A 27,042-nucleotide genomic window follows, 5' to 3' on the forward strand; every position below is an offset into this window, starting at 1 on the left:
CACGTTGATACCTTGATTGTTATTGAATATCATTCTCTTCTGTTTAGGTCTAGCTAGGAAAAAAACATGGTGATTCCTGTAGGAGATAATTATATTGTTTTGATGAGATAATAATTGGCTAATGGTTCAACTATTTTTTTTTAAGTGACCAAATGCCAATGGAAGTAATATAAGAGAGATTTTCAATAAAATATATGCTTGGTTGTTGAAATGGTTGAAAGTGCTTATTGAAGCATTTATTTTCTACCAATTTTTCTACAACATAGAATATGAACAGATCCAGTAGGTATCAGGAATTTATTGTATGTATTTTTTTAAAGGAGTAACAATGCAGAACTTTTTAAAAAAACATCATTAAGATCACTAAATATCTTCAAAAGATTCCTGGTGCTGAAGTTTCATACATTCTTTTGCAAACACTTTAATATAACTTAAAGCAGAGGTCCCCAAACCTTGGCCGTGTCAGAAACCAAGTCAGAAACAGAGGTCCCCAAACCTTGGCCGTGTCAGAAATGAGAAATGCCCTATCCGTGGGATGTAGGCAGCACGGGAAACCAAATTCCTCCAATCTGCAGGAAAACCTTTTTCCCCCAGCTGGTTTCATGGTTGTGATATCTTTTTTTTTGTCTTGCCATAGTAGAGGAGGGTCTCCTTTATTTATTTATTTTATTTATTGATTTTGACACACAGCATATATAAGCATAAGCATGAAATAACTATACAATATATGAGCATATATATAAGCATGAATATGTAATAACTATAGTGTTGTGCCTCGTTCGCCCCCCTCTCCACAGCTGGGCCCCTCTCATCTCTTGTTATCTCAGCCAGAGACGGATAATGTAGACGAATGGCCTGGCATGCCTCCAGCCCCCAGTCCTGGCACCATGCCCAGACAAACAGAGCAAATAAACCCCTCCCCCAGAGCATGTGAACATGAGGAACAGGAAGCAAGTCACGAGCTGGAATTGCCGGCAGCTGGAGGGTGGAGGGATCCACGCTTCCGGAGAATGGAGAGGCAACGTCAGAAAAAGGAAGGGAGGGGAGGCCTGGATAAGTGCTGAGTCATGGAGCCATACCCCATGGCCTATATAAAGGATCTGCTTTCTGGCATTCTTTGAGTCAGGCAAAGTCTAATTTGGATTGCTGAAGTCACATCTTGGACTCCTGCCTGCCCTGAGAACTCTGACAGAACTTTCAAAATGCAGAGGCTTTGTGAGATCAGACTTCACCTCTGTCAGAGGATACACATATAGTAATTGGATATAATGAAAAGAAACAATAGGACAGGAATGGTAGGCATCCTTGTGCTCTTATGCACGCCCCTTACAGATCTCTTAGGAATGGGGTGAGGTCAATAGTAGACAGTTTTTGGTTGAAGCTTTGGGGATTTTGGGAAGAGACCACAGAGTCAGGTAGTATATATCTCCTTCAATCGGATAGCGATGCACATTTGTTCTAGGATTTGGGCTGAATTTCATATTTGATTTTCTTGAAAAATGCCAGACTCTTTCTTATGGTCATTAGGCAGTATACATTTTGAACCAAGGGTGAGACAGAAGGAAGAAAAGAAAGAACATAAAATAATAGAGTTGGAAAGGAAGTATAAGGTCTTCTCATCCACACACCCCTCCCCACTGAGCAGGAGATCCTATACCAATTGTTATGTTCTGGAAGTAACGAGGCTGGAGACCAGGGTCGTGACAACAGCTCTTTAATATAGGGTGAACCCAGCAACAGGCTGGGGGAAAAACCTCTCCTTTTATACAGTTCTGCTGGAGGCTTCGTCCAATCAGCAATGTGCTGATTTCCCGCTCAAATATTTAAAGGTACAACTGTTAATACATAACACTCCTCCCCTCCCAGAAAACACTTTGTCTCTATTTACATATTTATTTACATGTTATTTTTCGACGTAGTCACGCAAATAACCTGGGCGTCTCCTAGTTCTTTCTGACCTGCGCGGTTCAGTTCTGGGTGGTGTTTTGAGCTGGTCGGAGGGGCTGTTTTCTCCTCCCAGCTCTTTCTCTGGGCCATCGGGCTCCGGATTATTGGACGACTCTTTTTCTTGGCCATCCGGCCTTGGATTAATTTTTTAATTTTCCTGCTGTTTCCCTCGGGGACCTGATGGCGTCGCTGGAACTCTGGGACCTCAGCTAAGTCTTGCGCCTCCCGGGTCATTGTCAGCTGTGGATTCAAAGTGGTATTGGTCATTGCCTGTCTCTATTGGTTTGGTTTGGTCAGTTATTCGTTTCCTTAACTGATCTATGTGGCGCCTCCACACTCGGTTGTCTTGTAGCTCTACCAAGTATGATTTTGGGCCTGTTATCTTTTTGTTGTCCTGCGACCCAACTCGGGCCGTCCCCATAGTTTGGGCCCACACCGGTCGCCTATGCTCATTTCCCTTGTCTTTTCTAGTTCCCCTTGTAACCCTCGGTGTGTAATGGGGTTCAAGCGGTCAAGTGGGCACGGAGTTTCCGTCCCATTAGCAATTGGCTGGGCTTTTCCAGTGGCGTGCTTGGGGTTCTGTGCTGGACGGCCAGAAAAAAGTCTATTTTGTTTGCCAGTCACCTGGCTTGAGCCTGGACAATGCCTCCTTAGCGCTCCGGACGGGCGCTCTGCAAGGCCATTCGACGCAGGGTGGAAAGGCGCAGAGGGCATGTCGGATGCCTTCCTCTGCCAGGTACTCTTCAAACTGGGCTGCCGTGAATTGGGGCCCATTGTCGGACACCAGAGTGTCCGGCAACCCGTGAGTTGCGAATAGGTGGCGCAGGGTTGCGATTACTGCTCGGCCGTGGTGGACTTCATGAGTATGATCTCCAACCATTTGGAAAATGCGTCCACCACCACTAGGAACGTTTGGCGTGAAAGGGCCAGCAAAGTCAATGTGGATTCTTGACCAGGCCCTTGGGGTTTTCCCATTCTCTGACTGGGGCTGTTGGGGTAGCGGTCTGGACTCTTGGCAAGCTTGGCATTTCCCTACCCTCTCAGCAATCTCTGCGTCCATGAGTGGCCACCATACATAGCTTCTAGCTAACCCTTCATCCTTACGATGCCTGGGTGACCCTCGTGGAGGAGGTCCAATACCTTTCCCTTAATTTATCAGGAATTATTACACGATCACCCCATAACAGGCACCCCTTGAGCCGAGAGCTCATCTCGTTTCTTAACAAATTCTTTGAACCGTTCGCCGGCGCAGCGGCCACCTCTCTGTACCCAACCGAGTACAGTCCTTAACACAATGTCGGTATGATGCCGAGCCACTTCCTTGATGTGACTGGGCCAGAGTCCAACGAGTCAATAAGGAGGATGGGTGTCCCGGAGTGGGGTCTTCGTCGCCCCTGGCAGTGGGCATCGGCTCAGCGTCTGCATGCCCCACTTCTTTTCCGGTCGATGCTGCAGCTTGTACGAATAAGCGGCTAAAATATAGTCCATCGGGTCAAGCGTGGCGAAAGTGCCACAGGCGTTGGCGGTCGCCAGCCAGTAATCCTAGTAGCGGTCTGTGGTCAGTCACGATTTCAAAATTCCGCCCAAAGACATACTCATGGAATTTTTGACCCTGATACAATGGCTAGTGCTTCTTTGTCTAATTGGCTGTAGTTCCTCTCTGGGGAGGACATCGTTCTAGAGTAGAAGCTATAGGGGCTTCTGTGCCGTTTGAAGTCTATGGCTGAGTACAGCCCCACCCCATAAGGGGATGCATCGCAAACCAGCACTAGGGGTAGTGAGTCGTGATATTGGATGAGCAGGCTATCACTTGAGAGCAGGTTCTTTACTGCTTCAAAAGCCCTATTTTCTGACTTTCCCAAGACCAAACAGTATTTTTCCTAAGAGCCTATGCAGCGGTTCCATAGCAGTTGCTTTGTTCTTTAAAAGACCGCGTAAAATTAACCAATCCAGGAATGCCTGCAGCTCTGCTTTGTTTTTGGGCGCTGGAGCCTTCCTAATTGCCTTAACCTTGCTCTCAGTAGGGTGAATTCCTTTCTTGTCTATCCGGTAGCCCAAGAAATCGACCGATTCGACCCCTATCTGGCATTTATTTGTCTTGACTTTTAGTCCGGCTGTCCGGAAAATGCTCAAGACCTTTCTTAACGCTCCCCAATTCCTCCATGTTTTCCCCTGAAATTAGGACATCATCGAAGTAGGGAACTACCCCTGGGAGCCCTTGCAGTAGTCGTTGCATCAGGTTTTGGAACAGCCCTGGTGCCACACTAACCCCAAATTGCAATCGGGTGCACTTGAAGGCCCCCCTGTGCGTCTGTCGTTTGGGCTTGCTGTGCGGTCTACTGGCAGTTGTTGGTAGGCTTGGGCCAAGTCTAACTTTGCAAAGACTTGCCCTTGCCCCAAAGAGTGCAATAAGTGTTGCACCACGGAACCGGTAAGCGCTTTTCTGTAAGGCTTTGTTAAGCGTCGCCTTGTAGTCAGCGCAAATTCTAATTGACCCGTCCGGTTTATGGGGTGACGATTGGCGTCTCCCACTTTGCGTGATCGACTGGCACCAAAATCCCTGATTTATGAGCTTGTCCAGCTCCTTATCGATTTTGGTTTTAGGGCAAAGGACTCTCCTCGCCTTAAGCCTAATGGGGCTACCTGGGGTCTAAGTTGAAGGAAATAGGGGTCCCTTGTACTTGCCCAGGCAGTCCTTGAAGACATCTTGAACTCGTTAAAGAGAATGTCTTTCAAATTGCAGTCACTTCTGTAGATGCCAGTCACTCCCATGCCCAGGGCACGAAACCAGTCTAGTCCCAACAGACTGGGCAGAGTTCCTTCGACGATCGTGATGGGCAGGGTCTTCTTGTGAGGGCCGTATCGACTGGACGGAGGTGGTCCTCGAACAGGGATGCGATTCCCTGGTAGTCGTGGACTGAGTCGTTGTGCTTGCAGGTGGCGCTCGCGATGGACGGCAGCGATTTCGCCAAAGTGTCCCAGGACATGATGGTGATCGCTGATCCCGTGTCTACTTCAAGCCGCACCGACCCTCTATTTTTGGCCTGGTGAAGATCTTCTTCCACTTTGGTGAGGCGCCGCCTATGACCACCGTTGTTTGGTTGGAACTGCCTTTTTGTTTGAGCCAATCGCGGTCGCCTTGCCGATTCCGCGCCTGATTGGCCGATTTGAATTTTCGGAAGGTTGGGCCGCCGACAAACTTGAGCTAGGTGCCCTTTCTACCGCCGACATGTCGCATCTTTAAATTTGCAGCGTTGGCGCTGGTGTTGACCCGCAGCTTCCGCATTCGCTCGGTCCCCTTTGTCGCTCGGTGCGGCAGACCCTTCCTCGTCTTCACCGCCGGATTCGGTCTGAACCTCCTCCTGGTGCACCGGGGTTGCCTTCGCCGCCTTTGTGGAACCGGCTTCTGCGTCTCTGCCGCTGGATGACATTTCATGTGCTCTGGCTTCGCCCAGAGCGTGGCTAGCAGGGTTGCTCTTGCTAGCAGCCGTCGCCGTAAACGGATGTCTTTGACCTCGGATGAGTTGCTCGAGGAGCACCTCGCCCAGGTCACGGTATCCGCAGTCCTTGGACGCTCTTCTCAGGGCGGCCATGTAGTCACCGGCGGACTCGCCTCCATCTGTCTTCGCCCTCAATTCAAACCGCTGCACGATATTTGGACGGTGGCAAATGGTTCTTAGCAAAGTCTGCAGGTTGGCCACGATACACCGACTGCAACGGTGTTGGCTCTGCCAGGGCTTCCGCATGTCAATGACCTCCGACCGCAGTGGCTTAAGAAATAAGCCCTTTTCGGTTATCTGGAACTCCTGCAGTTCGTTGGCTTTAGAAACTTTCAAACGGGTCATATACGTCCCATTTCTCCTTAGCCGGGTCGAACGGTGCGGGTGGAGTGTAACTGGCCATCTCGCCTTTTCTGCCCTGGATTTGCTGGGTTCGGGTCTATCGTGCTTCAGCTCGGTTCTGGTTCTCCTCAGCCTCGAGATCCCATCCTCGTCGCCAATGTTATGTTCTGGAAGTAACGAGGCTGGAGACCAGGGTCGTGACAACAGCTCTTTAATATAGGGTGAACCCAGCAACAGGCTGGGGGAAAAACCTCTCCTTTTATACAGTTCTGCTGGAGGCTTCGTCCAATCAGCAACGTGCTGATTTCCCGCTCAAATATTTAAAGGTACAACTGTTAATACATAACACCAATGGGGGCTAACCTTTTTGCCATTGTGTGCCAGGAGACGGGGGGTGGGGTCACACGCGCACATGCCCACACACATAATTCTACATGCCCTGCGCATGCGCACGTGACCACTCCCCCCGCTCCTGGCACACGATGGCCCGGTAGGCCTGTTTTTCTCACTCACCTGGCTCCAGAGCTTCTCTATGAGTCTAGGGAGGGCAAAAACAGCTTTCCCCACCACCCCCCTGGAGGTCCTCTGAAGGCCAGAAATGGCCTGTTTGCCAACTTCTGGTTGCACAGGAAGTTACTTTTTTGCTCTCCCCAGCCTCCAGAGATTCCTAGAGAGCCAGGTGTGTGAGAAAAACGGGCCTTCCCCACCACCCCCCAGACCCTCCGGAGGCAGGAAACAGCCTGTTTCCCTACTTCTGGTGGGCCCAGAAGGCCCGAAAATCAGCTGGCGGAGCTGAGCTCGCGTGCCCACTGATATGGCTATATGTGCCACCTGTGGCACGCGTGCCATAGGTTCGCCATCACGGTCCTATACCATTTCAAACAATTGGTTCTCCAGTATCTTTGTCAAAGATACTGGAGGCAAGCTTCTGGAGCAAGCTATTCCACTAATATTTTTTTATTCGCATTTATATCCCGCCCTTCTCCGAAGAGTCAGGGCGGCTTACACTATGTTAGCAATTGTCTTCATCCTATTTGTATATTTATATACAAAGTCAACTTATTGCCCCCCCAACAATCTGGGTCCTCATTTTACCTACCTTATAAAGGATGGAAGGCTGAGTCAACCTGGGGCCTGGTGGGGCTTGAACCTGCAGTAATTGCAAGCAGCTGCTGTTAATAACAGACTGCATTAGTCTGTTGAGCCACAAGAGGCCCTTGATTGCTCTCACCATTAAGAAATTTCTTCTTAGTTCTAGGTTGCTTCCCTCCTTGCTAAATTTCCGTTCATTGTTTCTTGTCTTGCTTTTTGATGTTTTTAAAAAAATAGTTTGATCCCCTTGTCTTTTTAGGAGTCCCTCAAATATTGGGAAAGTGCTATCATGTCTCCCCACTTCTTCTTTTCTCTGGACTAGGCATGCACAGTTCCTCTAACTGTTGTTCATATGTTATATCTTCCAGCCGCTAATCATTCTTGCTGCTCCTCTCTGCACTCTTTTCAGAGTCTCAACATCTTTTTTATAGTCTGGTGATGAGAAGTGGATACAGTTTTCCAAGTGTGGTTTTTATAAGGCTTTATAAAGTGATACTAGAACTTCATCTGATCTTCATTCTATCCCTAATGCAGCCTAGGATTGTATTGGCTTGTTTTGTTTTGTTTTTTCCTGGGAAAATTTCATTTCAATAAATTTTCCATATTATTAATACCTGATAACAGTGGAAATAGATGTATGGGTAGATAGTGAATGGTTGGGACCAAGTAGGAGATCCATTTTATTTCAATACAGTTAAATATTCAGGATCCACAAACACAGTGTATATTACATTTCAAAGCACCTTAACAAATCCAAACTAATATCTTTATAAGAGTATATTATACTCTTATAATATTATAATATATATTAAATATATATTCATAAAATGGTAGTCGGCTTCTTACTATATTTGTATAGTGCTTTAGGAACAAAAGTATAAAACCCATGAAAATGTCGCTGCAAAAATTGGACATCATTTGAATGATGACGAAATATCCTAACAGCAAGAAAAGAAAACTAGATGAAAGTCAAGTTCAACAGGAGTGTTGAAAGGGAGAATGAATGAGGTCAAAGAACCTAGGAAAACGGTGGATATGCAGGAACTTAAGCACTTACTGTAGAATGGGCTTCAATATGAATAAATCTTAAATATCCTACATAAAACCTTCCTTGACAGAAAAAAATAAATTATGTTCCTATAGGTTTTTATAAATACTTCCTTAGAAAGCAAACAATTTTTCTATTCTTTTTTTCAGCATTTTCTTACACAAATCCTTCTTTGACAATAATAATAATAATAATAATAATAATAATAATAATAATAATAATAATAATAATAATAATAACAACAACAACAACAACAATAACAATAACAATAACAATAACAATAACAACAACAACAACAACAACAACAACAACAACAACAACAACAACTTTTTATATGTTTCTTACAGACTGCATTCTTTCTATTTCTTTTTTCAGGAAATTCTGTAAGCAAGAAAGATTGCATGATCTACTAATTCCTCTTTGTGAGTTGCTCCCTGTGGTTTAGGTCAGGTCGCAAAACAATGATGTAGCATTTTGGGAGGAATATGCATCCCAGTAATGCAGCACTGGAGGATAAAATGGAGAAGACCTCCACAGCTACCATGGCTTTGCCTTTTGTGCTCAGATAGGCTGGAAAGAAGGAGATCCACACACTGCAAAAGGCCAACATGCTGAAGGTGATGAACTTGGCTTCATTAAAGCTGTCAGGTAATTTACGGGCAAGAAAAGCCACAATAAAGCTAGCAATAGCCAAGATACCCATGTAGCCCAAGACACAATAGAAGAAGGAAGCTGACCCCTCATTACATTGCAAAATCAGTTTTTGGGGCTCTGACTGCATGTCCAACTCAGGGAATGGAGGTGATGTTGACAACCAAAGAATACAAATACATACTTGGAAGAGAGAGCAAGAGAGGACAATAGAAAAGGCCAATCTTCTCCCTACCCATTTTCTCATCTGAGAACCTGGTTTAGTGGCCATGAAAGCCACAACCACAATGATGGTTTTGGCCAGTACACTAGAAATGGCTACTGAGAAAGTGATGCCAAACATTGGTTGCCGGAGTATGCAGGTCATTTTGCCAGGTTGGCTGAGGAAGAGCAAAAAGGAGAGAAAACAGAGCTGAAGAGAGACAAGGAGGGTGTAGGTGAGGGACCGATTGTTGGCTTTGACAATGGGAGTATCCCTGTGCTTAATAAATGTTCCAAGTACCCAAGATGTCAGTGAGAAGAAACCAAGAGCTGCTGAAGCTAAGCCAATTCCTAAAGATTCTTCAAAGGTTAGAAACACCAATGGTTTCAGGATACATCCATTCTTTTCTTTATTTGAATAATGATCTTTTGAACATTGAAAACAGTCATCCATATCTGGAAGGAAAATCAAGGAATTTGTCATCTAGACCTTCCAAAATATTGAAAATTGCATTATTTTTATGTACCCATGTAGTTTATTAAAGTTTGCTTAAGGCTCTGAAATATGCCAGAATTTCTGCCCTACCATTTTGATCTGAAATCTTCCCTTCTGGACATGGAACACAGTCATAGCAACAGAATTGATCCCCTTCAATCCCCTTCTTCCGGGATCCAGGGAAACAAGGATCATTACATCGAGAAAGTGGAAGAACCTGGTGATAAATATATAAATGTTTTGAAAAGGAGAATTTTTAAACGAGTTTCTGAATTTTCCCCTTAATGGAGTAACATGTTTATTGACTTCCCAAAGGATACAGAATTTAACAATTTCATCAACAACTTAAAATAATGTAGAAATTATATTGAACTACAAAAACTCCTATTACAGCACATGGTGAGAATCCCATGAAACACGGACACTCTTGTGAGTTCAAGTGGAAATTCCCATCAAATATGCAATCCGGCTTTCACGTTGTAATATCTTATTTGTCAATTTGAGGAATCTTTGGTCATCCACAACATTTGAAAAAATATCCTTTTCTTTATTTAAAAAAATATAGAAATTAGATTTCTAAAGAGACTATGTTCAATATAGGATCATTATGGATTAAAATGGTGTCAGAGTTGAAATACAATCAAGACAATTCAGCAGGATTCAAAATTTCTTTATATACATAATAACGCATAAGGCATATATACAATACCCATGCCGGTTTTTCCAACATGGTAGAGAGAAGAGATTGTAAGTAGGTACAAACACAGGTTGAGGAGAGAAGAGACAAAGGATCGTCTCCTATGTACAGAGCAGTTGAGCTAAGCCATGCCCAGGCTCCTAGTTTCCAAATAGCCCTCACTGGCTGACTTAGTTGCTATGCATATTTATTGGCTGATCTTATTACCATATCTTCCAAGTCATGAACTCTTAGAAACTGGCAGGTGGTATCAATAATTCGATACCTGGTTAAAAGCTTGGTGCCAGACAATTAGATCTTCATCAATGAACAATTCCTTTCCTTTTGGAGCCTGTAGATCCATTTCTCCAACTCTAACTTTCTGAAAGGATCTGTTTGGAAAAGTGATCAAGTTGGTGATGTCGAATCCACCTATTGCTTCCCCTTTCTCATTTAGGAACACTCTTTCCCCAGCTGAATTGTTAAAAGAAATGCCTTGAAGACTTGAATGGAGCTACTTGAGAAGGAATAAAAGAGAGAGGGAAATAAAAGCATTATAATAGAGAAGAGAAAATCATGTTCAAATTTCATTCAATCATTCTTCCTATTCCTATAATTATTATTAAGCTTAAAAATTTAATAATCAATATTGCATGATAAGTACATGTCTACACTATATACAGAGGTGGGCTGCACTTACGTTCACATCGGGTTTACTGGTTGTGAGCATGTGCACACACAATGCACATGTTCTGTCCCCCTCGCCTCAGTCCGAGCGATAACTTAATTATCCAGCACTATTAGCTCTGGCAGTAAACTAGAGAGTGTCTGCCAAGTGTCTCTGTTGTCTCTCTTGATGAGTCAACCAAGAACAAACAGTACTTCAGCTCTTAGTTAAGCAGTTGATTTGCTTGCTACGAAGAGGTATAGCAGCCCTTGCTGCTTTTATATCATGTGGGGTGTCGCTCCATGACTCAGCACTTCCTAGGCCTGCCCTACCCCTGCTTCTGTTTTTCCCGCCTCTCCTGCCTACGAAACCTAGGGTCTAGCCAGGCCTGATTGCCATCAGCCGGGTCTGGAGGCGTGGCCTGGGGGGGAAGAGTCAGGGGACGGAGGCCTTGTTATCTCCTCCACCTGGCCTGCCTCTGGCTCCTGGAGCTGAGCCAGGGAAGCCAGTGCTTCCGAGGTAAGTCCTGATGGCCCTTCCCCCTCACTTTCCAAGTCATTTCCTGGCAGGGGGCCTGGCTCGGGGGGCGCAGACACAACAGCACGCTTCACTCACACACGCCCTTTTGGGACTAAAATGGAGCTTCAAACATGCTGCTAATCAACTCTGACAGCTCCAGTGAGTATAACAGGGGCAGTGTGGAACTCTGCTGGGCAGAGTGGACAGGGGGAACAAGCCAGAAAGTTAGTTGTATATGGAAAGGATAGCACAGGAGTGGGTGGGTGGGCCCAGCCAGCGATCACAGCTAAGAGTTTGCAGGTTTGCTAATTGACAGTTTGTGACAGTTTCCACTAATCGATTGTTCGTTGTTCTCACCATCAGGAAACTCCTCCTTATTTCTAGGTTGCTTTCTCATGCTTGATTCCACATGCAGAAAATACTAAGACTGTCCACAATGGGATCAAAAGATACTTCTACGTAAAACAGTTTATTGAAATAAAAGTAGTGTCCAAGGCAAAGGGAATACCTGCCAAGCCTGGAGGTGTAGAAGATCAGTTTTTTTACCCATCATAGTTTTCTTCTTATTGAAACCCAACATGTGTAGAGCTTGCAAAGCATGAGCCACAGCGTAAACAGCATTGTAGATACTGTAGCTTTGGCCAGTCATTTCCATTTCAAATACAGGTGCAGGAAGATCCTCCAGCTTCATCTCCCCAGTGCATTTCTTACTATGCATTTCTTGTAATTCTGATTTTGGAAATGAACAATCAAACGATTGTTCCCAAATGTCCTGCAGAAATCCATCTCTGCTGTCTGAAAGAGGATTTACAGACCGAAGAAACTCCTTGAAACCTGCAACTGCTTTTGAATGAACAGTGAAGGAAATAGCCCCATGGAACATGTGGAGATCCCAACTGATTTGAAATCCTGATAATACGAAATCAATCTGTGCAGTCGTGATCCACACCCTTCTAAATAGTGCAATTTCCTTGCTTTCAGGATCTGTCATAAATGTGACAAATCTTAGCCATATAATTGGCAGTGATTCTCCATAGACAAGAAATGCATTGGCTTTGCTATTTATCCAAGTCATGGTAATACTAGAGATTCTTTGATATATTTCTGGAAAGTCTTCAATGTGGATTAGTTGTGAAAGCCTTTCTATGAACGCTGAGCAGATTCCGTTCTCTGAAAGTAAGGGCTGCATTTTCTGTAAGAAATTTTCTCCATCGTTGTTCTCAACAGTAAATATCCCAATCCATGTCCACTTGAAATGGAGAAGCAGTTGGATAATCCCAATGTACTGATGGTCCTCTCTGGGAACCATGAAATAAAGTGAAGAGAGTTTACTGATCTCAAATTCCCCTTGGGCTAATGAGCCGTATGTCAGCTGCAAGAAAATAGAGTAGTGTTCTCTTGAGTTGTAAGATCAAATGCAATTGTCCAGATCAAGTTTTCATATACAATATATTCAAGAAAGGAGTTGGTTTCCTGAAATATTTCTAGGTATTAATATGGAAAAGAATATACTGGCTTTATTTCAAGCAAATATAATTGATCAATTATTTTGATAGAAACAAAGAACACTAAGTTCCATTGGGGATGGATACTTACTACTTTTATTTTTATATTGTATATATAATTGCATATAATCTTGTATATTGTAGTTTCAAAATTATGCTAATAGACCTTAAGTCAGGGAGAACATATAACATAGCATAATAACAGAGTTGGAAGGGACCTTGGACGTCTTCTAGTCCAACCCCCTGCCCAGGCAGGAAACCCTACACCATTTCAGACAGATGGTTATCCAACATTTTCTTAAAAATTTCCAGTGTTGGAGCATTCACAACTTGTGCAGGCAAGTTGTTCCACTTATTAATTGTTCTAACTGTCAGGAAATTTCTCCTTAGTTCTAGGTTGCTTCTCTCCTTGATTAGTTGCTGCTTGTTCTACCTTCAGGTGCTCTGGAGAATAGTTTGACTCCCTCTTCTCTGTGGCAACCCCTGAGATATTGGAACACTGCTATCATGTCTCCCCTAGTCCTTCTTTTCATTAAACTAGACATACCCAGTTCCTGCAACCGTTCTTCATATGTTTTAGCCTCCAGTCCCCTCATCATCTTTGTTGCTCTTCTCTGCACTCTTTCTAGAGTCTCAACATCTTTTTTACATCGTGGCGACCAAAACTGAATGCAATATTCCAATGTGTGGCCTTACCAATGCATTGTAGAGCGGTATTAACACTTTACCTGATCTTGATTTTATCCCTTTGTTTATGCAGCCCAGAACTGTGTTGGCTTTTTTGGCAGCTGCTGCACATTGCTAGCTCATATCTAAATGGTTGTCCACTAGGACTCCAAGATCCCTCTCACAGTTACTACTATTGAGCAAGGTAACATACAAACGGTACCTGTGCATTTTGTTGTTATTTTGCCTAAATGTAGAACCTTACTTTTTTCACTGTTGAATTTCATTTTGTTAGATAGCGCCCAATGTTCAAGTCTGTCAAGATCCTTCTGTATCTTGAGCCTATCTTCTGGAGTGTTGGCTATTCCTGCCAGCTTGGTGTCATCTGCAAATTTGATGAGTTCCCCATCTATCCCCTTGTCCAAGTCATTGATGAAGATGTTGAAGAGTGCTGGGCCTAAAACAGAGCCTTGGGGTACTCCACTGCATACTTCCCTCCATGTGGATGTAGTTCCATTGAGGACTACACATTGAGTGTGGTTGGTCAGCCAGTTATGAATCCATCTGGTGGTGGTGCTGTCTAACCCACATTTTTCTATTTTATCTAGTAGTAGGTTATGGTCTACTTTATCAAATGCTTTACTGAAGTCCAAGGAAATTATATCGACAGCATTTCTCTGGTCCACTAATTTTGTCATTTTGTCAAAGAATGCAATAAGATTAGTCTGGCATGATCTGTTTTTGATAAACCCATGTTGGCTTTTGGTTATTACTTTGTTTGCTTCTAGGTGTTCAGTGATTGGTTGTTTGATTATCTTCTCCAGAATCTTCCCTCGTATTGAAGTCAGGCTGATAGGTCTGTAGTTTCCTGGTTTTTATTTTAATACAAACCGAAGCTTAATCTTTAATCCTTAATTAATACAACAAAACAGCAAGGACAGAATATATTTTTTCCCTTTAGCCACTTCACAACTTACTTGTGGAATTTTGAAGAATCCTGTAATTTCAGCAATACGAGATGATGTGACAAAATCCAGTCCCCCAATGATAGCCATGAGATTCTTCTTGCTATCACATTTGTAGTTAGGGACAAATTCCTGGGATTTAAAAAGTAGGTCCAGAGTGGTGCGATAGGTCATCCTTGGATTGTTGTAACTGTCATAGATGTGGAACCCAAGAGTGACATTAGGTAAGATCTGGGTGTCCTCGTTGATCTCCTTCACAGCAAAGGCCAAGGCAAGGCCATGTTGATGAAATTTGGTGAATATACTGCAAATATTTTAAATACCCCAGTTGAAAGAGAAAACTGACAATTCTCACATGGTGGCAACATTTCTGTATGAATAACAAACGATTCTTTCTCTGACAGTAGTAAACAGATCATCACTTTTTCTAAAATTCTTAATAATTTTTACAGTGGGATTCTTGGTGCTCTCTGAGCTTGGTGGCTTTCTTGCAAACATTTCATCGCCCAAACTAGATAATATCATCACTGCCTGGCACTGAGGATGTTATCTAGTTTGGATAATGAAATGTCTGCAAGAATACAACACATCTCAGAGAGCATCAACGACCCCTCATTTCCACTTGAACTAAAATATTTTCCTCTATTGGTAATTTCTATGGAACTCAAATTGATTTTACAAAGCATTTCCATGACCTCCAACAAATATGTACTGCCACAAATACAAGTAGTGACTTTTTCTAAAATTCTTAATAATTTTTACAGTGGGATCCTTGGTGCTGTCTGAGCTTGGTGGCTTTCTTGCAAACATTTCATCACCCAAACTAGATAATATCATCACTGCCTGGCACTGAGGATGTTATCTAATTTGGATAATGAAATGTCTGTAAGAATACAACACATCTCAGAGAGCATCAATTACCCCTCATTTTCACTTGAACTAAAATATTCTCCTGAATTGGTAATTTCTATGGAACTCAAATTGATTTTACAAAGCATTTCCATGACCTCCAACAAATATGTACTGCCACAAATACAAGTAGTGACTTTTTTTCTAAATACTATAATTATTTTCTACGGTGTTTTCAGAAAATGCTGTATGAACAGATTCTGGGGGAATCACTTCTTTTCTGTATTATTATTTTTTTAGAACTTAGAATAAGTTGATCGTCACTTTGAATGTATGATAATTGAGCTTGTCGATTGAAACTTCGGCAGCTCAGCGGTTCGAATCCCTAGTGCTGCCGTGTAACGGGGTGAGCTCCCGTTATTTGTCCCAGCTTCTGCCAACTTAGCAGTTTGAAAGCACATAAAAATGCAAGTAGAAAAAAATACTGGTGGTAAGGGAACAGTGTTACGTGCACTTTTGGCATTGAGTCATGCCAGCCACATGACCACGGAGACGTCTTCGGACAGCGCTGGGTATTCGGCTTTGAAACGGAGATGAGCACCGCCACCTAGAGTCGGCAACGACTAGCACGTATGTGCGAGGGGAACCTTTACCTTTACCTTAAAGTGAAATTTTGTTACATACAGCTCTCAAAGGGTCACCACCTCCAATATACACTACATAAACATGACAAAATAAATAAATAAAACATACAAAATGATGTATTTATTATTTGATATATTTGACCCACATATATGACATAGAGAAACAATACAGTCTGGTTCAGATGTATACATGTACCATGCTTCCCCGAAAATAAGACCCTGTCTTATATTTTTTGAAGCCTGAAAAAAGCGCTTGGCACTAAGCACATAGTATTTATAAACAGTATCCTGAATAAAAGGAAATGAGCTTGCTATAAACTTCTTGGCTGTCCTTACCACTCTCTGAATGGACTTTCTATCTGAGGCACTGCAGCCACCAAACCAAACAATGATGCACTTTGTTAAGATGCTCTCAACCCTGCCTCTGTAATAATTGTGCCTCTCTATGTATGTTTGTGAGGAGAGATAATGCCAAATCTTTCCAAAAATTATCTTTACCTCAGTAGATGTTCAAATAGAGGCTTCTGGATCTGAAATTATGTTCATTCCTTGTGAAAGACTTTAAAATAATGTAAAGAATGTTATTTCTTCTTTCAGAACATGATACAATTGAAAGAAACAAAGGCATAGATTATATGCAAAACCCTGCATTTGTGCACAAAGAAATTCTTAGTCATTTGAAAATCTAGATAACATTAGATAGAGGAAAAAAATCTTACATTGGTATGTCGTAAGGTTTTATAGAAGGATTTTCACTAAATTTAATTTCAAAAATGTGGTAGCCCATTTGAGATTCCATCCCACCAACGATGAAGTCACCAGGCTGGTACCATTCATGTGGCACAAGGAAAACATCACTTGCAGGGCAGCTCGGAGTAACTACTCTGTGTACCAAAAGCATCACAAGAAATACCTTCATGCTTTTGTTATTGTGAAATGGTTTGCCTCCCATCCTCCCGAATGGGAAGTACCTATCAACCAATATTTTATCTAAAGGTTGATCCAAGGTTTATATCTGAGAATGCACCTAATGAGAGAAAAAAAATCATTTTCTATTTGAAGAGCCACATGAGCGCAAATTTGTATCTTGAATTCCTCCTGGATTTGAACACCACTCTGGCAGAAGAGAACAGAGGGTCGAAGCCTGAAGCAATGAGTCTGACAGAGCCATTATTTTCTTGTGTCAAACTTCCTGTGTTTCATTTTATCCAAGCTAATACCTTGACTTTTTTTTAATTATCATTTCCTTCTGTGCAGCCTTTGGTGTTTTGGCCTAGCCAAGAAAACAAGGTGATTCCTGTAGGAGATAATTATTTTGTTTTGATGAGATAATAATTGGCTAATGGTTCAACTATTTTTTTAAATGAAAGTAATATAAGAGAGATTTGCACAAAAAAAAAAGAGGAAAAAAATGCTTAGTTGTAGAAATTGTTGAACGTGTTTTTTGAAGCTACCACATTTATTTTCTACCATTTTTTCACAAAACAGGATATGAACAGATCCCCCAGGAGGAAATCATTTATTTTATGTATGTTTTGTGGAGAGTAACAATGCATAACTTTTTTAAAAAAAAATTACCTTGAGCTCACTAAAAATCTTCAAAAAATTTCTTGCACCAAAGTTTCCTACATTCTATGGCAAATGCTTTAATAAAAATCTAAAGAATATCATTTCTTCCCCCACAACTAGAAATAGTTGAAAGATAGAGTGGCTTATATTAGATATAAAGCCTAAATTTATGCTAAAACACTTTTACAATTTTGGGGGAACTGGCTAAAATCATAAAAAGAAAAAATATCTCTTTATATGTATGTATTATATGGTTATATGGCTCCAGAGGATTATCAACGCTTCTTTGTTGGAAGGGGTTTTCCCTGCCGCCTTGAAAGAGGCGGTGATGAGACCCCTCCTCAAGAAGCCCTCCCTGGACCCAGCTATTTTGGGTAATTATCGTCCAGTCTCCAACCTTCGCTTTGTTGCGAAGGTTGTAGAAATCTTGCGACAGCTACCCCAATACCTGGATGAAGATGTCTATCTAGACCCGTTCCAGTCCGGCTTACCCGGATACAGCACGGAGACAGCTTTGGTCACATTGGTGGATGATCTCTGGAGGGACAGGGACTTATCCTCTGCCTGGTCCTATTAGACCTCTCAGCGGCTTTTGATACCATCGACCATGGTATCTTGCTGTGCCGGTTGGGGGGATTGGGAGTGGGAGGCACCGTGTACCGGTGGTTCTCCTCCTATCTCTCTGACCGGTCGCAGACGGTGTTGACAGGGGGTCAGAGGTCGACCGCGAGGTGCCTCTTATGTGGGTGCCACAGGGCTCGGTCCTTCGCCTCTCCTGTTCAACATCTACATGAAGCCGTTGGGTGAGATCATCAGTGGCTTCGGGGTGAGATACCAGCAGTACGCTGATGACACTCAGCTGTACTTTTCCACCCCGGGCCACCCCAATGAAGTTGTTGAAGTGCTGTCCCGGTGTTTAGAAGCCGTATGGGTCTGGATGGGGAGAAACAGGCTCAAGCTTAATCCCTCCAAGACGGAGTGACTGTGGATGCCGGCATCCCGATACAGTCAGCTGCAGCCGCGGCTGACTGTTGGAGGCGAGTTACTGGCCCCAAAGGATAGGGTGTGCAACTTAGGTGTCCTCCTGGATGATCGGCTGTCGTTTGAAGATCATTTGACAGCCGTCTCCAGGAGAGCCTTCCACCAGGTTCGCCTGGTTCGGCAGTTGCGCTCCTTTCTTGATCGGGATGCCTTGTGCACAGTCACTCATGCGCTCGTTACCTCTCGCTTGGATTATTGTAATGCTCTCTACATGGGGCTCCCCTTGAAGTGCACTCGGAGGCTTCAGCTAGTCCAGAATGTAGCTGCGCGGGTGATAGAGGGAGCTACGCGTAGCTCCCACGTAACACCGCTCCTGCGCAGACTGCACTGGCTACCTCTGGCCTTTCGAGTGCACTTTAAAGTGTTGGTTATGACCTTTAAAGCACTCCATGGCTTAGGGCCTGAGTACTTACGGGACCGTCTGCTGCTACCACATGCCTCCCACCGACCCGTACGCTCTCATAGAGAGGGACTTCTCAGGGTGCCGTCCGCCAAACAATGTTGGCTGGCGGCCCCCAGGGGAAGGGACTTCTTTGTGGGGGCTCCCACACTCTGGAACGAACTTCCCCCGGGTTTACGCCAAATACCTGACCTTCGGACATTCCGTCGCGAACTGAAGACACATCTTTTCATTCGCGCGGAGCTGGCTTGAACTGAATTTTATTAATTTTAAATTTTTATTAATTAATTTTAAATGGGGTTTTTAGTCTAGTATATTTTAACCTATCAGGCTAATTTTAAAATAAGTTTTTTAATCTGCATTTTAAATTGTATATTGTATTATCTGTTTTATTTTTGCCTGTACACCGCCCTGAGTCCTTCGGGAGAAGGGCGGTATAAAAATCAAATAAATAAATAAATAAAAATAAATAAATATCATAAGATTTTATACAAGGAAGTTTACAGATTATAGATTAACAGATTTGGAAGGGACCTTGTAAGTCATGTAGTCCAGCCCCCTGCCCAAGCAGGAGACCCTACACCATTTCTGACAAATGACAGTCCAATCTCTTCTTGAAAGTCTCAAGTGATGAAACCTACATGACTTCTGAAGGCAACTTCTGTTCTATTGTTTGATTGTCCTTATTTCTCCTTATTTCCAGGTTGACTCTCTCCTTGTTCAGTTTCCATCCATTATTTCTTGTCTGGCCTTCTGGTGCCTTGCAAAATAACTTGAGCCCTTCCTCTCTGTGGCAGCCCCTCAAACATTGAAAGACTGCTGTCATGTCTCCCCTGGTCCTTCTCTTCACTAGACTAGCCATGCCCAGTTCCTACAACCTTTCATCGTATGCTTTAGCCTCCAGTCCCCTAATCCTCTTGGTTGCTGTTCTCTGCACTTTTTCTAGAGATCCTTAAATTTCAATTCATACCAACATGTCCCATGTATCATCAAGAGAATTCAGCACAACATACACTTTGTGTGCTTCTGAAAACACCATTCCTTGCTCTTCTAAGGTTTTTTTCATGAACTGGAGGTGATCCAGCCAACTGTAGCCTTGCTTTATAGAATTTTCTTGTGACAGTTACTCTACTGCTTCTTGTCTCTCTTACATAAACTTCTCCACCGTAAAAACATATGGACTACAAATGTTGATCAAGGCAAAACAATAGATGCAATCTACATAGACTTCTGCAAAGCTTTTGAGTCAGTAGTACACGATAAACTTCTCCTAAAACTAAAATCCTATGGCATTTCAGGACCCCTTCACAAATGGATATCTGCTTTTCTGTCTAACAGACAACAAGTGGTTAAAATTGGCAATGCTCTATCAAATCCTGTTCCTGTCAAGAGTGGCATTCCTCAAGGCAATGTTCTTGGACCAACACTCTTCATACTATACATAAATGATCTTTGTGACCATATCTCAAGTAATTGTGTTCTCTTTGCTGATGATATCAAACTATAACAGACTTGTAAGTGGATCACAAGCTTCCTAACAAACAGGAAGCAGCAGGTGAAGCTAAGCAAGATCACATCAAATACCTGTACAATTAGCACAGGGGCCCCCCAAAGCTGTGTGCTCTCCCCACTTCTCTTCTCTCTGTATACCAATGACTGCATCTCCAATGATCCATTTGTTAAGCTACTGAAATTTGCAGATGACACAACAGTGATTGGTCTCATTCGAGACAATGACGAATCCGCATATAGACGAGAGGTCGAATGACTAGCCTTGTGGTGCAACCAAAACAATCTGGAACTGAACACACTCAAAACCATAGAAATGGTGGTAGACTTTAGGAGAAACCCTTCCATACTTCCACGTCTCACAATACTTGACAACACAGTATCAACAGTAGAAACCTTCAAATTTCTGGGTTCTATCATATCGCAAGATCTCAAATGGACAGCTAACATCAAAAACATCATTAAAAAAGGACAACAAAGAATGTTCTTTCTGCGCCAACTCAGTAAGCTCAAACTGCCCAAGGAGCTGCTGATCCAATTCTACAGAGGAATTATTGAGTCTGTCATTTGCACCTCTATAACTGTCTGGTTCAGTTCTGCAACCCAACAAGAAAAACACAGACTTCAGAGGATAATTAGAACTGCAGAAAAAATAATTGCTACCAACCTGCCTTCCATTGAGGACCTGTATACTGCACGAATCAAGAAGAGGCCGTGAAAATATTTGCAGATCCTCGCATCCTGGACATAAACTGTTTCAACTCCTACCCTCAAAGCGCTATAGAGCACTGCACACCAGAACAACTAGACACAAGAACAGTTTTTTCCCGAAGGCCATCACTCTGCTAAACAAATAATTCCCTCAACACTGTCAGACTATTTACTGAATCTGCACTACTATTAATCGTTTCATAGTTCCCATCACCAATCTCTTCCCACTTATGACTGTATGACTATAACTTGTTGCTGGCAATCCTTATGATTTATATTGATATATTGATCATCAATTGTGTTGTAAATGGTGTACCTTGATGAACGTATCTTTTCTTTTATGTACACTGAGAGCATATGCACCAAGACAAATTCTTTGTGTGTCCAATCACACTTGGCCAATAAATTCTATTCTATTCTATTCTATTCTATTCTATTCTATTCTATTCTATTCTATTCTACTAACACCACAGACAATACATCTACCATTCAAAAAGACCTTGATCATCTAATCGCTTGGTCTATGACTTGGCAACTCCAAATCTCAACCAGCAAATGCTCAGTCTTACATATTGGAAAAAAGAACTCAAGCACTAAGTACATACTTGATGGACATTACCTTACTGATGACCCCCACCCTGTTAAAGACCTTGGAGTTTTCATATCAAATGATCTAAGTGCCAAAGCCCATTGCAACTACATAGCAAAAAAGGCTCTAAGAGTTGTAAACCTAATCTTGCATAGCTTCTTCTCCAAAAACATTACACTATTAACCAGAACATATAAAACATTTGCTAGACCAATTCTAGAATATAGCTCGCCTGTCTGGAACCCTCACCACATTTCTGACATCAATACAATTGAACATGTCCAGAAATATTTTACAAGAAGAGTTCTTCATTCCTCTGAAAACAACAAAATACCTTATCCCATCAGACTTGAAATCCTAGGTTTAGAAAACTTGGAACTCTGTCGCCTTCGACAAGACCTAAGTTTAACTCATAGAATCATCTATTGTAATGTCCTTCCTGTTAAAGACTACTTCAGCTTTAATTGCAATAATACAAGAGCAACCAATAGATTTAAACTTAATGTTAACTGCTTTAATCTAGATTGCAGAAAATATGACTTCTGTAACAGAATCATCAGTGCTTGGAACACTTTACCTGACTCTGTGGTCTCTTTCCATAACCCCAAAAGCTTTAACCAAAAACTTTCTAATATTGACCTCACCCCATTCCTAAGAGGACCATAAGGGGCGTGCATAAGAGCACAAACGTGCCTACCGTTCCTGTCCTATTGTTTTCTTCTTCTTATGCTTATACCTCCTAATATTTACTCATATATATGTTTATATACTATATAATCTTTTTTGTATGATACTTATATATATTGTTGTGACAAAATAAATAAATAAATAAACAAACTTTGTGTTAGACAAACAAGCACTCTCTAGCAGAGTAGTTAGCCCACACACATGCATTAGCTGACTATCTTCCAAGCACAAAATTATGCTGGTTGCTGCTTTTTCATATTGCTTTTGCATTTGCTCGCCAAGATCTGCTGAAGGGTTGCTTACGACTGTCCAAAAAACCTTCCCTCCCTTTCCATTATTAGGTTCCATGAGAGATAATTAGACTCGTTAAGTTGAGCCAAAGTAGAAAAAAATCGGCTTTAATGTAGAACTGGGGAAATGGGAAAAATTATGGGAAATAAATATTAAATTGAACCTATCAATGGCTTTCAAGGAAAACCAACTAAAAATGTTCCAAAGATGGCATTTTACACCAATACGGCTTGCTAAAATGTTTCCTAATAATTCTCCAGATTGTTGGAAATGCAAAATAGTTCCCGGAACATATTATCACCTCTGAGATGATCCTAAGATGAAAAAATATTGGTCCAGAATTAGAAACTATTAGATAGAAGAGATAAGTGGATAGAAGGCGGATTTGAAACCAGAGATGTTTTTACTAGGAATATTAAACAGAGCTTACAGTAAAGAAACTCAATATTTGATATTAAACATAATCACTGCTGCAAGGATTGTCTATGCACAGTTCTGGAAAAATGAAAAGGTACCAACAGAGGAAGAGATAAGGAAAAAAATTCTGGATTGTGCAGAGATGGATAAATTAACGAAAGAAATAAAAGAAAAGGAAGAGACAGAATACTATCAAGTATGGACTAAGTGATACAATTGGTTAGAGAATAAGAAAAGTAAATATGAATAAATGATGGCAAAGAGAAGGTGATAAATGTATAAAATTTTAATTATTTTCACCTAAATTGAATCAGTTTTTTAATAATGTTTTAATTTTTGTATTCTTGTTTTTACCTTGCTGTAAACCGCCCTGAGTCCTTCGGGAGAAGGGCGGTATATAAATCAAAATAATAAATAAAAAAAAAATAAAAAAAATATTGTAAATGAATAAAACCAGATATAAAGGGATGATAAAGATAAATATAAGAAAAGAGGGGAAAAATGGGGAATAGATAAAGTAGAAAGTATGTGGAATGAAACTGACATGTAAATAGAAAACACATATTATGTGTTTGTGTTATATATGTTTGTGTTGTGTTGTGTTGTAGTAAAATCAATACAAATTTTGGATAAAAAAAAAAGATGAGCCAAAGAAAAACCTTTTCCAATTGCTGTAAGAGATAGCATCAAGCCATCTATACAAGCTAATCGTCCTCAAACTTCCTTGGGCTCACAAACGAGTTTTCACCATCTCATCTCACTATCTTTACGCTTGAGAGACATTTACTGCTGGTACTTCAGGGCACAGATGGGCCCATAACCTGTTAAGGAATTGCGTAGCAGTTGTCCAGATGAAATTGGAGACACTAACACAAACTTTATATATGTATTACATTTAACGTTTTAATTTACAACAGTCTTTGTCATTATCCAGAAAGAAAAATAGTCCGAAACACAGGGATATCATGAGGCAAGTTAAACAGCATGCAAAACACACAGGAAAAAAAAGGCGGGGAAAAAGGGAAACTCTCCGTTTATACTTACAGCAACCAATCATAATGTAGATTTCCTATGCATGAGTCAGCGGTCTCTAGGGAATCAACTACAATTGTATGTTCTGGCTTATTGTATACTTTCCTGTTCTGTCCCCCTCCCCACTTCACAGAGAAGACGCAGAGACGCGTGTCCCACAGTCCTTTCTATTTGCAACAGACCTGATTTTCGGTAGTGAATGAAAGCCTTGGAAGCTACAGTGCAAAGGCCTGCCAAGTTCCAAGTTCTTTATCTCTTACAGAGACAGAAGCCCACGTGTCCAAGATTCGTTGCCAAGAGCTCACAGAAAAAAGCCTTTGCACAGTCCAGGCCTTTAACTCCCAAACGATCGATCTGCAGTTTGCACTTGGTACCTTTTGTCCGTCACAAGGGCCAGATGGCAACTCCACCCGCTTTGATCCCCTGTGGGGTGTGGCTCAGTGACTCAGCAATCTCTGAGCCTGCCACACCTCTTTCTTTGTTGTGAGCGCTTATCTTTCGTCGCTGCCTCTAGTCAATCCAAGATTGATCCTCACCAGCTGGAGACTGAGTCATTGCCAGGGAGGAGGAGGGTCCGGGAGAGGGAGGCCTTGTCAGCTCCTCCTCCTGGCCTGCAGCTGGGACCTGGGGCAGTGCCAGAGAGGAGGGTCCTGGAGAGGTAGGCCTTGTCGGCTCCTCCCCATCACTCTCAAAGTCACCCTCCTCCATGAGGACAGGCTCAGGGGGCGAAGTCACAATACTTTCCTGTTCCAGCTATTAAAATTAATATCCCTAAAATAGGGGTACTACTGTGTTTCCCTGAATATAAGACCCTGTCTTATATTTTTTTGAAGCCTGAAATAAGTGTTTGGTCTTATTACCATGCACTCAAAAGCCCGATTGGGCTTATTATCAGGGGATGTCTTATTTTGGGGGAAACAGGGTACTATTCTATCCATCTGCTTCAATGCCCCCCTTCATTGAAACTGGGGATGCAGTACCTAGTGGGACACCTAAGAGATCATCCGACCGTTGCTCCCCCAAAACTGATTGAAGGGTTTTTATGTGCCTTGATCATGGTAATAAAGAATTGGTGCATCCCTTACTTGACATGAGTGACTGTCTCATATTGGGTATTATAGCCCAACAGAACAAGTCCTATATTACAGTCGTAATACAAGTACAACACAAAACCAAAGAATGATGTTAGTAAAAATAAACAACAGGAGATTTCCATTCCATACTTTTTGGTCCAATTTGGCTGAAATTTAATTTTGTTTACCAGCTATCTCTCCCTTATTCTTTTGTCTCCAAATCTCTTTTTCCAGCTGTAACCAAACTGAAAAGTTCAATTACTTTTGATTTCTAGTATATAAGTAAAGAATGGAAAAGATTTTTTAAAAAAATATGGAAACAATGGTAGAGGGAATATCTTCATGGGCTTTAATGGTTAAGAGGGGGAAAAGGAGGACATGGACAGGTTACTGGGGAGGCTGAATGCGACCACATGTTTATTGGACCTGTGTCCCTCCTGGCTGGTACTGGCCACCCGGGAGGTTACACGCGGCTGGCTTCAGGGAATCGTTAATGCTTCTTTGATGGAGGGTGTCTTCCCTGCCACCCTAAAAGAGGCGGTGGTGAGGCCCCTCCTCAAGAAGCCTTCCCTGGACCCAGCCATTTTAGCAAATTACCGTCCTGTCTCCAACCTTCGTTTTGTGGCGAAGGTTGTTGAGAGTGTGGTCGCACAACAGTTTCCCCAGTACCTGGATGAAACCGTCTATCTAGACCCATTCCAGTCCGGCTTCCGGCTTGGTTACAGCACGGAGACGGCCTTGGTTGGTTGATGATCTCTGGAGGGCTCGGGACAGAGGTTGTTCCTCTGTCCTAGTCCTATTAGATCTCTCAGCGGCTTTTGGTACCATCGACCATGGTATCTTGCTGCGACGGCTCGGGGGGCTGGGAGTGGAGGGCACCGTTTATCAGTGGTTCTCCTCCTATCTCTCCGACTGATCACAGACGGTGTTGGCAGGGGGGCAGAGGTTGACCCCGAGGTGCCTCTTATGTGGGGTGCCACAGGGCTCGGTCCTTTCGCCTCTCCTGTTCAACATCTATATGAAGCCGCTGGGTGAGATCATCTGTGGTTTTGGGGTGCGTTATCACCTGTACACTGATGACACCCAGCTGTACATTTCCACCCCAGACCACCCCAACGAGGCTGTTGAAGTGATGTCTGGAAACTGTACGGATCTGGATGGGGAGAAACAGGCTTCGGCTCAACCCCTCTAAGACCAAGTGGCTGTGGATGCCGGCTTCCCAGTACAGCCAACTCACTCCTTTGCTGACTGTTGGGGGTGAGTCGTTGGCCCCCACGGAGAGGGTTCGCAATTTAGGCATCCTCCTGGATGCACGGCTGTCTCTAGAAGATCATTTGACGGCCATCGCCAGGGGGGCTTTTTATCAGGTCCGCCTGATCCACCCTTTCTAGACCGGGTTTCCCTTTGCACAATCACTCATGCCCTCATTACCTCCCACCTGGACTACTGCAATGCTCTCTACATGGGGCTCCCCTTGAAGAGCACCCAGAAACTCCAACTGGTCCAGAATGCGGCCACGCAGGTGAAAGAGGGAGCACCTCATGGCTCCCATGTGACACCTCTCTTGCGCGGTCTGCACTGGTTTCCGGTGGTTTTTCAGGTGCAATTCAAGGTGCTGGTTACCACCTTTAAAGTGCTCCATGGCTTAGGACCGGGCTATTTATGGGACCACCTACTGCCACCAACAGCCTCCCATCGACCTGTGTGCTCCCACAGGGAGGGCCTCCTCGGGGTACCATCAGTTAAACAATGTTGACTGGCGGCCCCCAGGGGGAGGGCCTTCTCTGTGGGGGCTCCTGCCCTCTGGAATGAGTTGCCTCCGGGGCTTCGCCAACTCCCTGACCTCTGGACCTTCCGCCACGAGCTGAAGACTCTTTTATTTCATCGAGCAGGGTTAGCCTAAAAATGTAGTTTTAATGGGGTTTTTAGTTTTATTGTTATCGTTAGTTTTTAGT

General features: G+C 42.9%; 1 protein-coding gene across 1 annotated transcript; it reads right to left on the bottom strand.

Annotated features, from left to right (window-relative positions):
* Nucleotides 1-8,338: 8,338 nt before the first annotated feature.
* On the bottom strand, nt 8,339-16,687 carry LOC131196986 (vomeronasal type-2 receptor 26-like). Its single transcript, XM_058180519.1, has 5 exons — nt 16,488-16,687; nt 14,288-14,579; nt 11,648-12,511; nt 9,368-9,494; nt 8,339-9,237 (listed from the first exon to the last, which is right to left on the bottom strand). The coding sequence occupies exons 1-5, from the start codon at nt 16,685-16,687 to the stop codon at nt 8,339-8,341; spliced, it is 2,382 nt and encodes a 793-aa protein (XP_058036502.1).
* Nucleotides 16,688-27,042: the final 10,355 nt, after the last annotated feature.

The sequence above is a fragment of the Ahaetulla prasina genome, chromosome 4 (genome assembly GCF_028640845.1).
Source record: "Ahaetulla prasina isolate Xishuangbanna chromosome 4, ASM2864084v1, whole genome shotgun sequence".
NCBI lineage: Eukaryota > Metazoa > Chordata > Lepidosauria > Squamata > Colubridae > Ahaetulla > Ahaetulla prasina.

Excerpts from the sequence above, each read along its gene's own strand:
- LOC131196986 (XM_058180519.1), bottom strand. The coding sequence starts at position 16,687 with ATGAAGGTATTTCTTGTGATGCTTTTGGTACACAGAGTAGTTACTCCG. Across the intron at positions 14,580-16,487 it reads AAACCTTACGACATACCAAT|TATATTCACCAAATTTCATC; the intron begins GTAAGATTTTTT and ends AAATATTTGCAG. Across the intron at positions 9,495-11,647 it reads TACACCTCCAGGCTTGGCAG|GTTCTTCCACTTTCTCGATG; the intron begins GTATTCCCTTTG and ends ATTTATCACCAG.